The 17,010-nt window shown below is 42.0% G+C and overlaps 1 protein-coding gene across 3 annotated transcripts in view; it reads left to right on the plus strand.

Annotated features, from left to right (window-relative positions):
* Window positions 1-17,010, plus strand: part of ift56 (intraflagellar transport 56) — a 90,832-nt gene that overhangs the window by 62,015 nt on the left and 11,807 nt on the right. For all 3 annotated transcript variants that reach the window (XM_043679964.2, XM_087978381.1, XM_043679965.2), the window contains 5 exons: window positions 795-848; window positions 4,438-4,501; window positions 7,207-7,295; window positions 12,799-12,882; window positions 15,183-15,252. In XM_043679964.2, the coding sequence (XP_043535899.1) occupies window positions 795-848; window positions 4,438-4,501; window positions 7,207-7,295; window positions 12,799-12,882; window positions 15,183-15,252 (361 nt within the window). The remainder of the gene's footprint in view (window positions 1-794; window positions 849-4,437; window positions 4,502-7,206; window positions 7,296-12,798; window positions 12,883-15,182; window positions 15,253-17,010) is intronic.

Raw genomic sequence — 17,010 nt, forward strand, 5'->3', positions numbered from 1 at the left:
CCTTGATTAAATCATTCCCAAGTCAATGCTTTAGTAACGTGTAGTGTTCTGCTTTTCAGCCAGTGTGAATAATACATGCTTGGAAATAAAATTGTTGTGCTTCTGTGCTTTTGAATGTTCTATTCTTATCAGCAATTTCACAAAAAGGTTAAAATGGTCATTTGAATGGCTTCTGATGTGGGATTTAAGATCATGTCCCAATGAGAGACTGCTTTACTTGTATTTTCGTTTATAATCTTGTGTCTGACATATTTTGCCAACAAGAGGTGTCTTGACCAGAATTGCTCTGCTGTAGTACTATGTCAAACCTGCCAGAGGTAGCAAGAGAGCAAAGGAAGTGTGCCAGCAGAGATCACATCTACACTAGCAATAATTTGTATTTGTACTGACTCTTTCATGTAATAAACATCCCCAGGAAATCCACAGGAGGGTTATGAAATAAAATTTTGACACCAATTAGTTTAATCTGTAATCAGTATATTTTCTGTCTTTAGTTTTATTATTACCTTCTCCATAATATTTCAGAAAGGTACAGAATCAAATATTGCTTTGTTTTAATGCCTCTGTTGTTGCAGATTTCAGTAATAAATGATCTGCAAGTGTGTTTAAACTATAAAATGCTGTGTATTTGCTTCTATTTTGTGTTTTGATTTATAGATTTATATTATGTATGAACATGTGCAAAAGAAAGTCTGCTTCTGTCCCTTGGGCCAGACTTGGACATTATTACAAGCAGAATTTACAAATTAATGGACCATGTAATATACAGCTTTGACTTTCTTTTCTCCTATTAGGAGTACATCCTGAAAGGTGTGGTGAATGCGGCTCTTGGTCAGGAACAGGGTTCGGTGAGTTGAGGCCTTTATAAATTATATCAGTGCAGCAAGCATGGGATTGTGTTCATGATTTGTGATGCTTCATATTCTCATCCTAAGATGAGACTGAAATTGTGCATTTGTCTGTGGAGAAATCTCCACGTGACCCTGGACTGATCATCAACAGTGGTATACAAGCCAGCTTCTTTGCAATCTTAACATATTTCCCACTTAAATATGGCCTCTAACATGGTGAATATGCATGTGCTGCTGATGTGTTGCTTTCTGTTCCTGTGTTGTCTTGTCCATCTGTCACTATGCCTTCTAATGCTACTGTCACATAAGAAATTAATCCCACAAGTTTGAGTTTTCACAGTCCATTATTAATATTCTGCAATTCAGTTAGGGAGCAAGAACTGTGGGAATTAGTGTGGTGTTGATAATGATTTTGTACATTGCTGCACAGTTGGCCTTTACCACACATTGGCACATAACACCTCCTCAACATAAACAATAACATGCTTGTTTTTAAGTCACAAGGTCCTGGTTTCAGGCTGCACCCTTAGACTTGAGTCCAGAATCCAAACTAACCTGAGTGCAGATTGAGGGGGTGTTGCATTTGTCTGTTGGATGAGGCATTAAGCTGAAGCTCTGTTCAAATAGTTATAAAATATTTTGTGGCAAAACAGTCTCCGCATGCTCTGGTAAACATTATTCTGTTAACCAAAACCAAAAAACAGATTAGCTGGCTGTTCATCTAAATTTGCTATTTGTGAGATTTTCCTGTTCACTGTCACATTGGCTACCATTACAAGATAGAATGCATCTGATGGTGCAAAACATTGTCTGTGAAAAGTTTGCAACATCCTGAGGGTGTTCCATGTTTAATTTTTCTTTCCGCTTGGGAAATCCTCTGACTGTCAAATTGTGCCACTGTACCTAAGATCTGGAGCAGTTAGAACATCAACCCCTCCACACCCCTCCAACCCTCAACCTCTTCCATCTCTCCCCCCTCCATCCCTCTGTCTCACTCCCCCCTCTCCCTCCCATCCTCCCTCTCTCTTTCTCTCCCTCCCTCTTGCTCCCTCCTTCTCTCTCCCTCCCACTCTTTCCCTCCGTCTCACTCCCTCTCTCTCCCATTCTCTCCATCTCACACTCTCCCATTCTCTCCATTTCCCTCTCCCTCTCTCTCCACCCATCACCCCCTCCCCTCCTCTCCCCCCTTTCCTCTTCAACCCAACTTCCCACCTCCCCCTCCTCACCCTCAACCCCTGCCATCCCCTTCCCCTCTGACCCCATTCGACCCCTCTCAACCCCATCCTCCCTCTCCCCTTCCCCCTCCTCCTCACTCACTCTCTCTCCCCTCTCTCTCCCTCACTCTCTCCCTCCCTCTCTCCCATCCTCTTCTCTCTCCCTCTCCTCCGTCCTCCTCTCTCCCTCTCCCACTCTCCCTCTCACACTCTCCCATTCTCTTCCTCTCTCCCCCCCTTCTTTCACCCCCACCCCACTCATCCCCCCCGTCCCCACCTCTTCTCTTCAACCCATTGACCCTCCTTCCCCTCACCCCTGCCCTCCTCTCCCCTCTGTCTGCCCTTCCCCTTCTCAACCTCATGCCCCCACCCCCTCCCCCAACTCACTCTCTCCCTCTCACTCTCATTCACTCACTCTCTCATTCACTCTCAGTCTCTCCCTCTCACACTCTCTCTCACTGTCTCTTTCACTCTTTCTCTCTCATTCTCTGTCTCTCATTCACTCTCACGCTTTCTCTCTCATTCTCTGTCTCTCATTCACTCTCACTCTTTCTCACTCACTTACTCTCTCACTCTCACACTCTCACTCACACCCTCTCTCTCTCACTCTCTGGCTCTCATTCACTCACTGTTTTTCATTCTTTCTCACACTCACTCTTTCACTCTCACTCTCACTCTCTCACTCATTCGCTCTTTCTCACGCTCTCACTCTTTCTCACTCTCTTGCTCTCTCTCACTCCCTATCTCTCTCTCCCATCCCCCCTCTCTCTCCCTCTCACACTCTCCCATTCTCTCCCTCTCCCCCTCTCGTTCACCCCCCACCCCACTCATCTGTCTCCCCTCCTCTCCCCCTCTCCTCTTCAAACCACTGCCCCCCTCCTTCCCCTTACCCCTACCCTCCTCTCCCCTCCCCCTCTCAACTTCACTCCCCGCCTCCTTACTCTCTCATTTTTTCTCACTCTCTCTCTCACTCTTCCTCTCACTTTCACTCACTCTCATTTACTCTCACTCACTCTCACACACTTCTACTCTCACTCACTCACTTGCTCTCTCATTCACTCTCACTCTCTCACACTCTCTCACTGTCTTCTCTCATTCACTCTCACTCTTTCTCACTCTCACTCTTTCACTCATTCACTTTCTCTCACACTCACGCTCTCTCTCATGCTCACTCACTCACACTCGCATTCACTCACTCTCTCATTCATTCTCACTTTCTCTCTCACTCACTCTGATTCACTCTCATTCTCACACACACTCACTCGCTCTCACTTTCACTCACACTCCCTCTCACTCTTTCTCTCTCACTCTCTCTCACACTCTCACTCTGTCCCTCACTCTGTCTCTCTCTCTCTCTCTCTCATTCTCTCTCATTCTCCCTCTCTCTCCCACTCTCACTCCCTCTCTCTCTCACTCTCTCCCACTCTCTCTCTCACTCAGTCTGTCTCTCACTCTGTCATTCACTCTCTCTCACTTGCTCACACTCTCTCACTCTCACTGTCTCACTCACTCTCACTCTCTCTGTCACTCTCTCACTCACTCTGTCACACTCTCTTTCACTCTCTCACTCTCACTCACTCTCTCTCTCTTTCACTCTCACTCTTTCACTCTCTCTCACTCCTGTTCGTTAGGCTGGTCCCAGAGGAGAACCAATACAGAATAGTCAATGATTTATGAGAACTAAACTTGTGTAATACTTCTTCAGATTACTTTCAGCAGTATGGTGTGTAAATATCAGCAAACACCTATGTGGAACAGATTTCGCATAGGAACAGGATTCAGCCTTGAATCTGTTCAGTTACGTCATCGCCGATCTAAATTCCATTCTTACATCTTTAGTCAATGTCCTTTGATATATTTATATAATAAAAATCTTATCAATTTCAGCCTTCTAAATTCCAGTTGTTCTTGTCCATTCACAGCCTTTTGTGCAGTGTTCCAGATTTCAACTACTCGTTGCTTCATGCTTTCACTCCTGAATGGCCTTGACCTCTTACCTCCATTCCCTTGCTTCTTCCTTACGCTGTTCAATGTTCAAATGTAATTTCAACATGTTGGGTGATTTATTTTGCCCTGTAAACATTTCAAATCAAGAAAAAATTCAGTGACAATCAGAAAAGGTTGAGGATTTGTTTCATACCCACCTATGTGTTAAAGATTTGAAGAGGCCTCCTGTGCTCAGTTTGGCTGATTTTGATTGTGCCTGTCCTGACAGCGAGGAAGGAGGAAACCTATAAGGGCACTGATCTGTTTTTTATGTTGCCAACTTTGTTCAGCATCACCAGACCTTTAGGGAAATGTGATTTAGTGTTTGACAAATGCCTATGCACAAAAGTGCACATGACTATGTCTTTCTCTTTGACTTCCCACAGAGAGAGCACCTGAAGATTGCACAACAATATTTCCAGCTGGTCGGAGGCTCTGCCAGTGAATGTGGTATGTATGTGAGTCTTATGAATGTGTGACCAGCTTAAAACCAGGACGCTTCATTTAAGTGTAATGTGTACTGAATACCTTGACAGAACATGAAGTGCAACCTCCAGAAGAAGGGTCAATGGACTCAAAATGTTAACTCTGTTTTCTTTTCGCAGCTGCTACTAGACCTGCTGAGTCTCTCCAGCAATTTCTGTTTTGTTTTGTTTGCAGTCTCCATTATTTTGGCAGAGTGAAGGTTATATCCCCTTACCTCACCCATTGCAGAATGGAAGTTGGAGGATAAACAAAACCTCAATCTGTAGTTTTAGAAAATGGAATTCAGACGTGTATTAACTTGCTCTCCTGCTAAGCAGCAGGACTGAGGTTGAACAAAGAACCTTACAGCACAGGAACAGGCCCTTCAGCCCTCCAAACTGAACAGATCCTCGCTCTAAATCTGTCACCTATTTTCTTCGGATCTGTATCCCTAAGCTCCCTGCCCATTCATGTATCTGTCTAGATACATCTTGAATTACACTATCGTTCCTGTCCCCACCACTAACGCATTCCAGGCACCCACCATCCTCTGCATGAAGAACTTTCCCTGTATATCTCCCCTAAATTTTTCCCCTCTCACTTTGAACTCATGGCCCCTAGAAATTGAGTCCTCCACTCTGGGAAACGTTTCTTGCTATCCACCCTGTCTACACTTCTCATGATTTTGGAGAGCTCAATCAGGTCTCCCCTCAAAATCCTCCTTTCCATTGAAAATAATCCTAATCTACTCAACCTCACGTCACAACTAGCACCCTCCACACCAGGCAACATCCTGGTGAACCTTCTCTACATCTTTTCTAAAGCATCCACATCCTTTTTGTAATGTGGAGACCAGAACTGTACACAGTATTCCAAAAGTGGCCGAACCAAAGTCTTATACAACTGTAACATGACCTGCCAACTCTTGTACTCAATACCCCATCCAATGAAGGAAACCACACCATATGCCTTCTTGATCACTCTACTGATCTGCATTGACACCTTCAGGGAACAATGAGCCTAAACACCCAGATCTCTCTGTACACCAATTTTCCCCAGGACTTTTCCATTTACTGTATAGTTTGCTCTTGAATTGCATCTCCCAAAATGCATCACCTCACATTTGTCTGGATTGAACTCCACCTGCCATTTCTCTGCCCAACTCCCCAATCTAACTGTATTCTGCTATTTTCTCCAACAGTACTCTTCACTATCTGCTCCTCCACCAATCTTAGTGTCATCTGCAAACTTGCTAATGAGGCAACCTACACCTTCCTCTAAGTCATTTATGTATATCACAAATAACAGTGGCAAGAGACAGCATCAGACTGCAGCGTCCGTATAAGAGGAAAAGGGATCGTACTATTTAACATTTAATCAAGAACGTAAGAAAAGGAGCAGATGTAATCCATATGGCCCACTGAGCCTGTTTCTCCATTTAATAGGATCATGGTTGACCTTAATTGTGATCATGACTTAAACTCTACACTTCTGTCCACTCCCCAAATTCCTTACTTTTCTGAGAGATCAGATATTTGTCTACCGCTTCCTTAAATATATTCATTGATGTACCCACAACTATCTAGAGTAAAGAAATAGAAAGCATTACAAAATTCTTTTGAAGTAATTTCTCTTCACCCCAGTCCTAAATAATTATATTATCCTTGGTCTGTGCCTCCATGTTTAAAATTCTCAGACCAGCAAAAACAATCTGTCAGCGTCTACCCTTCAGAATCTTGGATGCTTCAATGAGATCACCTAAATGCAAGGCATATTGGCTCAATTTACACAGCATCTCATGTTATGGGCCAGACCAAACCCCCTTCAAATATATCAAGAAGATAGTCTAGACCCTGACTTTTAACTTGTTTAAATGCAGGTGTAAGGTGCTGTGCTCCATATTGAATTTGATTGTTTACATTATAACTTTAACTTTGATAGTAAACTTAACAGAATAATATATAACTCAACTACTGACAGCACCTGCTCCAATATAGTAACATCCCATAAACACATCTTTGCAAAAGCAAAGTCAGTAAAATCGATTGTCTCACATGTGATTCCGGCAGCAGGCAGGGAACCCGAGCAAGCTTTTACCTATAACAGAAACGTAAAGCTTTCCCAGTCAGCATCAAAGCCCCAACAACTACTGAAAGCTAAACTAAAACCCGGTTCTGTGGCAGCCTGACTCCATCCATTCAAGCTGCTTTGATTGTTCCGACCTTTAAAAAAAACACTCCAAAGCCACACTTGGCTTGGAACAGACCGCTCTGCACCTCTGTCTCAACCTCTCTTCACTTAAAAAAACCCCTCACCAGTGGACAAGCTCTCATCAAAGAGACCAACTTAGTGAACAGTTATGTTTCTTGTTGGCCAGCTTTGAATGGCATTGATAGTGTGGTGCCTGGTTTTCCAGAGCATGATGTCAATGTACTAATGAAAGAAGACCTCAAGTAATGAGCAGCTTTGTACCTCTATCGCCACAGTTCCCCATGTCAGTTTACTGGTTATCTTCAGTCAGCAAAGCATGCTGAGGCCAGTATGCTCAGGTATACTCAAACAAAGGTTTCCTTGTTATGTGAAAGAGATTTTAAAGCCAGGGAATTAGCTTTTACACCTAGCTGGACCATAGTTCAGCTTTGCGTGTGCTGTATTCTTAATTCTTTATAAAACTCCCATCTTATTTTCAGATACCATCCCTGGACGTCAGTGTATGGCCTCCTGTTTTTTTCTACTGAAGCAGTTTGAGGATGTTTTGATCTATTTAAACTCTGTCAAGGTCAGTCGTGTTTTTTTTTGTTGCTATTGTCTCCATTCTTCCAGATTCTCTCACCTCCTCCATATGGCCATGTATTGAGAGGATAGTCAAGTGATGGAGGAGGAGGAAACTGCTGTTGTGATTATGTTACTGGACTAATATCCCAGCAACCTGGATTAATTATCCATGGAAAAGAAATGTAAATTCCATCACGACAGGTTGAGAATTTGAATTTATTTTAACTAGTAAAAGTGATCATAAGCTATTGGATTGTGGTTCAAAACTGATGATTCACTGTTGCCTTACCCTGTCTGGCCTATATGTGTCTACAATCCCACACCAGCATAGCTAGCTTTATACAGACTCTCTGAAGTGAAGGACTTGCATTTACATTGTGGCTTTAGTAACCATAGGACACTTCAAATCTTTTACAGCCAGTGGGATATTTTCAAAGTGTAATATAGGAAATATACAACCACTTTATGCCCATCATTCTCTTATAAACGAGAATCTTCTGACCAGCTAAACTGCTTTCAGTGAACTTGGTTTAGGGGTAAACATCAGCTGTGACACCAAGGATAACACCTCTTCTTCTTCAAAATTGTTATCACTGCAACTTTGATTTTCCTTCTGGGAGAAAGACAGGATGTCAGTTAATGACTTATCCAGAAGAAGAGAAACCAACGTAGCTCTGCCTCAGTACTACACTGGAGTGTCAGCCTTGAATGGGACTTGAATCAACAACCTCATAATTGAGGAGAGGGTGCTTTCCATGGATTCTTGGGTCATGCCTTTTTCATAGAAAGCCATTCCTCTTTCAAATTGCTACCAGTGGTTCAAAAGGAAGATTTGTCACTACCTTTTGAAAGGCAACTTGACTAATGACCCCCAAATCCCAAGAGTGACTTATTTTTCCCCTCCCAGATTGAAACCTCTGTTTTGTGGTTGGGCAAAATGTTTATACAGATAAGGGGAGTCTGAAACTGTATGCAGTTATGTGCACACTGATTGAGGTCGTATCATAGTGGAATTTAATAAATAGAAAATTTAAGGCTATAAACTTAGCAGATGGAATATAATGTTGGAAAATGTGAGTATGTGCACTTTGGCAAGAAGATACAAGAGCTGCATATTAATTTAAATGCAGACTGCAGTAGAGGAATTTGTGAGTCCTTGTGCATAAATTTAGGAAAAGCTAGAATCCAAGTTTGGCCAGTAATAAGGAATGCAAATGGAATGTTAGCCTTTACTTCAAATGGAACTGGAGGATAAAAATAGAAAGGTCTTATGAAAACTATAGAAAGTCATGGTCAAATCACACTTACAATACTGTGGATGGTTTTCCTTCTCGAAGGGATCTTGTACTGAAATTGGATTCAGTCCAGAGACCGATCAATAGGTTAATTCTTGGCATGGAGGGATTTTCTTATGAGGAGAGGTTGCGTAGTTTTGGCTTGCACTCATCAGCATTTAGAAAAATGGGAGGTGACCTTATTGAAACATATAAGATTCTTAAAGGACTTGGCAGGCTATAAGCAGACAGATTGCTCTCTTGTGAGAGAGTCTAGGATCAGAGGGCATAATCTCAGAGTAAGCTCATTTCGACATGTAACCCAGATCAGGAAGAAGTTCTTCTCTGTGGAATTCTTTACTTCAGAGGGCTCTCACGACTGTGATGTTAAGAATATTCCAAAGCTGACATAGACTGATTTATAATCAGTAAGGGAATCATGGCAAAAAAGCAGGAAAATGGAGTTGATGATTACCAGATCATACATGATCTCGTTATTCGCAGAATGGATTCAGTGGACCAAATGGCCTATTGTTGCTCCTGTGTCTTATGATTGTAGAATTTCTTCTTTCTGGAGTTGGTACCAGCTGCTTACGGACTCATTTTCAACAGCAAATGAAGTCAGAGGCTATTCTGGATTAAATCTGACCAATGTATAAGCTACAATCTACTTTTTTTAGTACCTTTAGTGTAGTAAAGCTTTTTAAGACACTTCACGGGAGTGATATTAATGTCTAAGACTGAGACATATAGGAAACATTAAACATGGTCAAAATCTTCACAAACAAAATAGATTGCAAAGAGCGTGTTAAGTGAGGAGTCAGAAATAGAAGAAAATTAGGGAGAAAATAGCACCTAGGTAACTGAAGGAACACCCTCCCGTAGTGGACCATTGAACATTGGGGATACGCAAGAGACAAAATTGAAGATGCACAGAGATCTCCGCTATCTTGAGTATAGGACCAGTGAATGTGTGGCAGCCATCGTGGTATTATTAGAATTGAGATATTTATAGAAATGAGTAAAATGAATAGGCGATCAAAGATCTGAGTCAAATATTGTGGTGCTGGAAAAGCACAACAGGTCAGGCAGCATCCAACAAGCAGGAGAGTCAGCGTTTCGGGCATAAGCCCTTCATCAGAAATGGAGATGGGGACTGACAGATAAATAGGAGGGTGGGTTTGGGGTGAAAGTAGCTGGGAAGGTGATAGGGAGGTGCAGGTGGGGTTGATGGTGATATGTCTGAGGGGAGGGTGGAGCGGATAGGTGGGAAGGAAGATGGACAGGTAGACCAGGTCAGACGGTAGTGCCAAGTTGGAGGGTTAGATCTGGGTGAGGTGGGGGGATGGGAGGTGAGGAAACTGGTGAAGTTGACATTAATACCATGTGGTTGGAGGGTCCCAAGGCAGAAGATGAGGCATTCTCCCTCCTGGCATCGGATGACTTGGATTTGGTGGTGGAGAAGGCCCAGGACTTATATGTTCTTGGTGGAGTGGGAGGGAGAGTTCAAGTGGTCGGCCACAGGGCAGTGGGATTGTTGGTGCGTGTGTGCCAGCGATGTTCCCTGAAACGTTCTGTGAGTTGGCATCCTGTCTCCCCAATGTAGAGACCACATCGAGAGCAACGGATACAGTGGATGAGGTGTTTAGATGATCAGGAAATCTCTGCCAGATGTAAAAAGATCCTTTGAAAACTTGAACAGTGATGAGGGGGGAGGTTTTGGGGCTGGTTTTACACATCTTGCAACAGCAAGAGAAGGTGCTGGGAATAGAATGTGGGTTGGTGGGGGATGTGGACCTAACGAGGGAGTCATGGAGGGAATGGTCTCCGTAAAATACAGATAGGATGGGGAGGAAAATATATCTCTAGTGGTGAGGTCTGATTGTAGCTGGCGGAAATTGGCAGAGGATAATGCGTTGTATCCCGAGATTAGTGAGGTGGAAGGTGAAGTCTGGGGCGTTCTATCCTTGTTGCGGTTGGAGGAATGGGGTTCAAGCGCAGAGGTATCAAAAGTGGAGGATATACGCTGAAGGGCATTGTTGACCACGTGGGAGGGGAAATTGCAGTTTCTTTAAATAGGAGGCCACCTGGGATATCCTGGAGTGAAACTGCTCCTCCTGGGAGCAGATATGGCAGAGGCGGAGAAATTAGGAGTAAGAGATTACAAAATACAGTCTTCATGGAGATTCAAATTTAGCTTGAAGGTTTAGATTGACTAAAACCAAATTAGGTTTTTAGATCTGATAAGATTTAGAGAAAATGTAGAGCCCTCCAAAATAATCCATTTCAATAGTTTAAATCAGGAGAAACTGTTTCCAATGACAGAATATTGGCAGATGCTTCTTTTTAACCACAAAATAGAAATTTAAATGCATTGACAAAAGAACCAAAAGTGACATGCAAATTCTGTATTTTGTTCTGGAATGAATTCCTTTTATTCATTCATTGGGTAAAGGCAGTGCTCGATGCTTTATTGCCCATTCCAGAGGACAGTTCAGAGTCAACCACATTGCTGTAGGTCTGGAGTCACATATATGCCTGATCAGGTAAGAATGGCAGTTTGTTTCCCTAAAGGACATCAGCGAAGTACATGCATTTTCCAACAATCTGCAATGGATTCATGGTCATCATTAAGACTCGTAATTCCAGATTTTTATTAAATTCAAATTCCGTCATCTGCAACTGATTGCCCTTGAAAAATAATGTTGCCATCTTGAATGCCGCTATTGTGTAGCAATATACAGAGGAACATCAATTTTCCGAAGGACACAGTCAGGGAGTATTTAGTTCGGTTAATTGACTTCCAGATAATTGAATGCTGGTTAACATAGTTTAGCCAAGCATCGGGACCTTGCAATATTGCTGGATAATTGCATGCTGGATAATCAAGGTTCCTCTGTATAGGACCTTTCACAACCATAGGACATCCCAAAGTATTTTGCAGTTATTGAATTACTTTTAAATGCAGTTACTGCTGTAATGTAGGAATAATAAATAAAATTCATGGTTTGGTGTATCCTATTAAGATTGGTTTGAGGTTATCTTTCCTCTCTATTCCTTCCTTTCTGAAGTAATGCATCACCAGCTAGAAGCATCATTCAGCTGAGTGGTAAGTTTCATCAGGTCATAGCAGCAATTTGCTGTGCCATTGAGCACAGTTCCATCTGAGTAATTAGTGATGAACAAGATTTATAGGTTGCTTGATCAAAAACTAATACCAGTCTTTCTTGGAGATGTTTTCCTTTCATATTGGAAATGATTGTGAATATGCCTTGCTCTGTATCCTCCAGTTTTCATATTGTGCGTAAAGGGACTGCAGTCTTCACAAGCTATGTTATGAATTGGGATAGGTCCTAACTGATAATGGGCTCACAACAGTGATAAAATGTTCTGATTGCACTTAAATGGTAGCACTTGTTGCCAATAACCTGAATTTCAATTTGGAATGAGGCTTTATTTCCACTCTATCAATCCATAATTTAAACCTCTAAATTTACAGAGTCTGAAAGATCAAAGTGGGGAACAAGCCCTGGACTTTTTCCCACAACAGTAGACTACCATCTCTCTGAGAATGAGGAGCAGCTGTTAACAGATGCACTCTTTGACACATTGGCATGTTTGCATAGAATAGGACTGAACAGTAGACCATCATGGTATAGCACAGATTAGATTAGATTACCTACAGTGTGGAAACAGGCTCTTCAGCCCAACAAGTCCACACCGATCCACCAAAGAGAAACCCACCCCTGACTAATCCACCTAACACTAAGGGCAATTTAACGTGGCCAATTCACCTAACCTGCACATCTCTGGACTGTGGGAGGAAACTGGAGCACCCGGAGGAAACCCACACAGACACAGGGAAAATGTGCAAACACTACACAGACAGTTGCCCGAGGCGGTGAAGGAAGGAAGATATTCCTCCTCTCCACAAGCAGATGGATGGGCAAAGGGAAAATCAACATTAACCATGCAGATCTTGTGAAACTGGCTTGGGAGGACAGCACTCATGCAATAGGTGTGATGGAAGAAAGATCTGAAGATAAAAGAAAATAGCATGTTCAAAAAATACATTGAGTGTTTTGCAGGATGAGGGGGAAGATTTAATCTCTTCAGCCACCTGATTTTCAATAGCATTTGTTCTGTAAACAGAAAACTGGGTTCACTTTGTCTTAGTTGTGGTGTTATATTAAGAGCCTGCACAATATGACCCACTCTCTTTTTTTTAAACAGAGTTACTTCTATAATGATGACCTCTTTAACTTCAACTATGCACAGGCAAAAGCAGCTGTTGGCAACTTCAAAGAGGCTGAGGAGGTAAGTCATTCAGGAACTTGAGCTGCAATCTGGCTTTGTAATTTGGGTTACAATTCTAGAGATTCCACAGACCTCCCTTTAGAGTTGCTGGGATCTCTTTGGGAGGATGAATGTATTACAAGTATTCTAAATCCACACTAAACCACATTAGCAATAATCATGCTATTAACAAGGAAAAATAAATGGGCTTCCCTGTGCAATATGTTTCTCTGAACAACATGCCCTATTGGTTCAGGGCATATATAACTGATCAGTATGCTAAATTTAGCTTTAATGATTCTTTGACACCAATGGGACACCTTTCTTCCATCACCACTGACTGGGGACTCACACTACCATCAAAAACACTTTGAAACAGCTAGATAAGCAAGAGGATCATTTTGGGCAAGTCTGTGAGCTCCAACATAAATGATAGGAACCTGAGAAGCTACAGCACAGATATCACTGCTTCCTGAGAATTAAAGACTAGCCTGAAGAGAGTGATTCTTATTGCTTTCTCCTCAGGCAGGGCAGTTACTTAAAAACTAGTCCTGTTCCACAGCTCCTAGAGTTGTTTATAGAAATTGTGTATTTTTTTCATAAAAACTTAGAGAGGTTCTCCTGAATATATTCCTTTTCAGAAAAATGAGCAGTAAATTACAACTCAAATGGGAGGAATGCTCTCGATTCATTGGTGTCATAGCAAGCACAAAAAATATTATTATTGCTAGAGGTCATCATCTCAGTTCCAAGATTTCGGTGCTAGGGATTCTTAGGCGATATGATCATTGAAAATGCCCATTTACTATTTTAATCCTGTGTTTACAAAATACTTGTGTCTTTTGATTGAGACATTGAATTCTTGTTGAATTGGTTAATTGAATCCTGCATCTTTGCTTCAGACACTCTTCCTGGCAAACGTGCTCCAGCTTTTGATCAAGATTTTTCAAAAAATTACTTCCCAGCATCAATATATATCAGCAGAACTTTGAGCTTCGGTACAGATGTAAAAAAGGGTAATCCTTAGAATGACTGTCCCTAAAATATTCAGCCCTGTTTTACTTTCCACTGATTTGTATGCAGGGGAGCTGACCAGATAATGTGTGGGACTCCAACTCCACCTGCTCCCATTTGTTCTCCTTCCTCATTGATGTCCCCTGTTTAAACTCTCTCTGGGCTTGGAGATTTGAAGTGCGCTGTTGCCTGAATGGTAGATGAATACCAAATCAAGAGCAGTAAATTCTGTCACAGTTAGCAACTTGAGGAAGTAGTGGAAACAGCGATTTAAACCAGGTTCCTCCATGATGGTAGAAGTTTGGATTTTCTTCTTTGGGTTGTTCATTCTGTATACCGTGAAGAAAATGGCTGATTCTCACTAATCTTCTTCTCTTGAAGGCATTGATTGCTAAACTTGAACCAACCCCAGCATCACTTTGCATTGATATGGTGTCTTTAAAGTGGTAAAGTATCCTCAAACAATTGACAGGAGTATAAATCACTGGCACTGAGCCAGATCAGATCAGGAGACATTAGGGCAGGTTACCAAAATCTTTGTAAAACAACTACCATCATTGATTAACAAAATTGTCAACTTGTATTTTTACAGCACCTTTAATAACAATTGCTATAAATTCTGTGTCTTACAATTGTGTACTCCACAACCACCTGATGAAGGAGCAGCGCTCTGAAAGCTAGTGCTTCCAATTAAATATATTGGACTATAACCTGGTGTTGTGTGATTTTTAACTTTATAGCAATTGTGTTTGTATTGCATAAGCCATGATATAGGTTCAGAATTTTTTTTTAAATTCCTTTTATGTTCAACCCTTTGTTCAGTTTGAACCATTCAAATTGAACCATCACTTTTCCATGGTATTTTGTTCTTGCTGAACTGAGGAAGCTGTAGGTTGCTTTTGACCTCAAGTATCTGGCTGGAGAAGTTGGGGTTTTGTTTCCCTTTTCACTTTCTCGTTTTGAATCAGTTTATGTCATTGTTTCCTTTAGCATTTTACTCAGCTGGTATTCTTCATTGTGATAATTAAATATTTTGACCATGAAACAAATCACATTTGAACTCTGACATTCACACATGAGCTTTCCAGAAAGAATCACTGGATAGCGACTGAATGTTCTGACAGTAGTTATTCTTGCTGCTCCTTAGATGAGCACAGTGAGTCCAAGTGTACCCTTACTGCATGAGATGACTCAACACAGGTCACCCACTGAACCTGGAACCTTGCCATTGTGCATGGCTTGATACACAGAATTTACTAATACAGCATTTCTTCTCTCTGAACTTCGTACTTCTTTAAAATTAATAGGTTTTTCAGCTGATTCAGAGTGAGAAGCTGAAGAATGACTACATTTACCTCAGCTGGCTGGCCCGTTGCTGTAAGTAGAGCTCCATGACTACAAAAACAAAACCTTTTACATATTGAAATACTTAAATGAAAACAAAAAAAAATGTTGCAAATACCCAGAAGTTCTGGCAGCATGTATGGAGATAAACAGAGTTGACATGTCAGATTGATTAGTGATGAAGGGTCATTGATCTGAAATAATAACTGTTTCTCTCCACAGATACTTCCTGACCTGCTGAGTATTTACAATTTTTTTTGTATTTATTTTGAAGCTCCATAATATGGGCAGCACGGTGGCACAGTGGTTAGCACTGCTGCCTCACAGTGCCAGAGACCCGGGTTCATTTCCCGCCTCAGGCAACTGTCTATGTGGAGTTTGCACATTCTCCCCGTATCTGCATGGGTTTCCTCCGGGTGCTCCGGTTTCCTCCCACAGTCCAAAAATGTACAGGTTAGGTGAATTGGCCATGCTAAATTGCCCGTAGTGTTAAGTGAAAGGGTAATTATAGGGGAATGGGTCTGGGTGGGTTGCTGTTCGGAGGGTCGGTGTGGACTTGTTGGGCCGAAGGGCCTGTTTCCACACTGTAAGTAATCTAATCTAAACTGTTTGAAAAGTGCAGTCATTTTGAAGAATTGCACTGCCTTCATATCTCTCTAGTGTTGGTTACTTTTGCCTTCATTTATCAATAGTGAACTTTTATTTGGTCAGTTCCTGACTGAGCCAAAACTAAAACTTGCTCGGTAATAACGGGTGTTTCGGCGTACAAAACAATGCAGCCTTGATACATGTTTATGCAGGTTGAACTTTTGTTGAGCATCCTTTTTAATATTAGAACATAGAATTTTACAGTGCAGAACAGGCCCTTCGGTCCTCGATGTTGCACCGACCCTGTGAACTAATCTAAGCCCATCCCCCAACACTATCCCATCATCATCCATGTGCTTATCCAAGGATCATTTAAATGTCCCTAATGTGGCTGAATTAAACTACAATGGCAGGCAGGGCATTCCACGACCGTACCATTCTCTGAGTAAAGAACCTGACTCTGACATCTGTCTTAAATCTATCACCCCTTAATTTGTAGCTGTGCCCCCTCATACAAGCTGATGTCATCGTCCTCAGAAAGAGACATTCACTGTCTACCCTATCCAATCCCCTAATCATCTTGTATGTCTCTATCATACCTCCAGTGAGAACAGATCCAAGTCTCTCAGCCTTTCCTCATAAGACCTTCCCTCCAGGCCAGGCAACATCCTGGTAAATCTCCTCTGCACTTTTTCGAATACTTCCACATCCTTCCTATTGTTGAATATCCTTTAATATTCTGATTTGCATACAAATTGATTTGCAACCAGACTCTGGAACAAAATCTGTTTGCAACCCAGGGACTGCCTGTAGTCAAGTGGTACAATTGAGAGAGAGCTCATAGCACTCTCTCAGTGAGAACTTCTAGGGAACGACTCCATCCAGAGCAGGAGGCTGAATGCTGTCTTCCCTAGTCGAGAGATGCATATAGTGAATTTTAGAGGTCGCAAAATGCCCTTACCTAACTTCGCTTTGACCTCTCTGGTCTCTGTGATTCAGCAGACTCAAACCAAAAGCTTGAGACATTTCCCCTTTGTTGGGGCAAGTTGCTCATCAAATGCCCCAAACTGCTAATCAGTGCCTTCAGTGATATGCTAATAGCAAATACTCCCAGTATGTTCCCTACTCACAAGCAGGTTGAAAATTGCCTTCTAACTGGCACCTTTCTGCATCCTCTCAATCAGCTCTTCTGTGAGTATGATG

Source organism: Chiloscyllium plagiosum, unplaced genomic scaffold, assembly GCF_037043375.1.
Source record: "Chiloscyllium plagiosum isolate Xiang-an unplaced genomic scaffold, Cpla_swu_hap1 HiC_scaffold_33, whole genome shotgun sequence".
Taxonomy (NCBI): Eukaryota; Metazoa; Chordata; class Chondrichthyes; order Orectolobiformes; family Hemiscylliidae; genus Chiloscyllium; species Chiloscyllium plagiosum.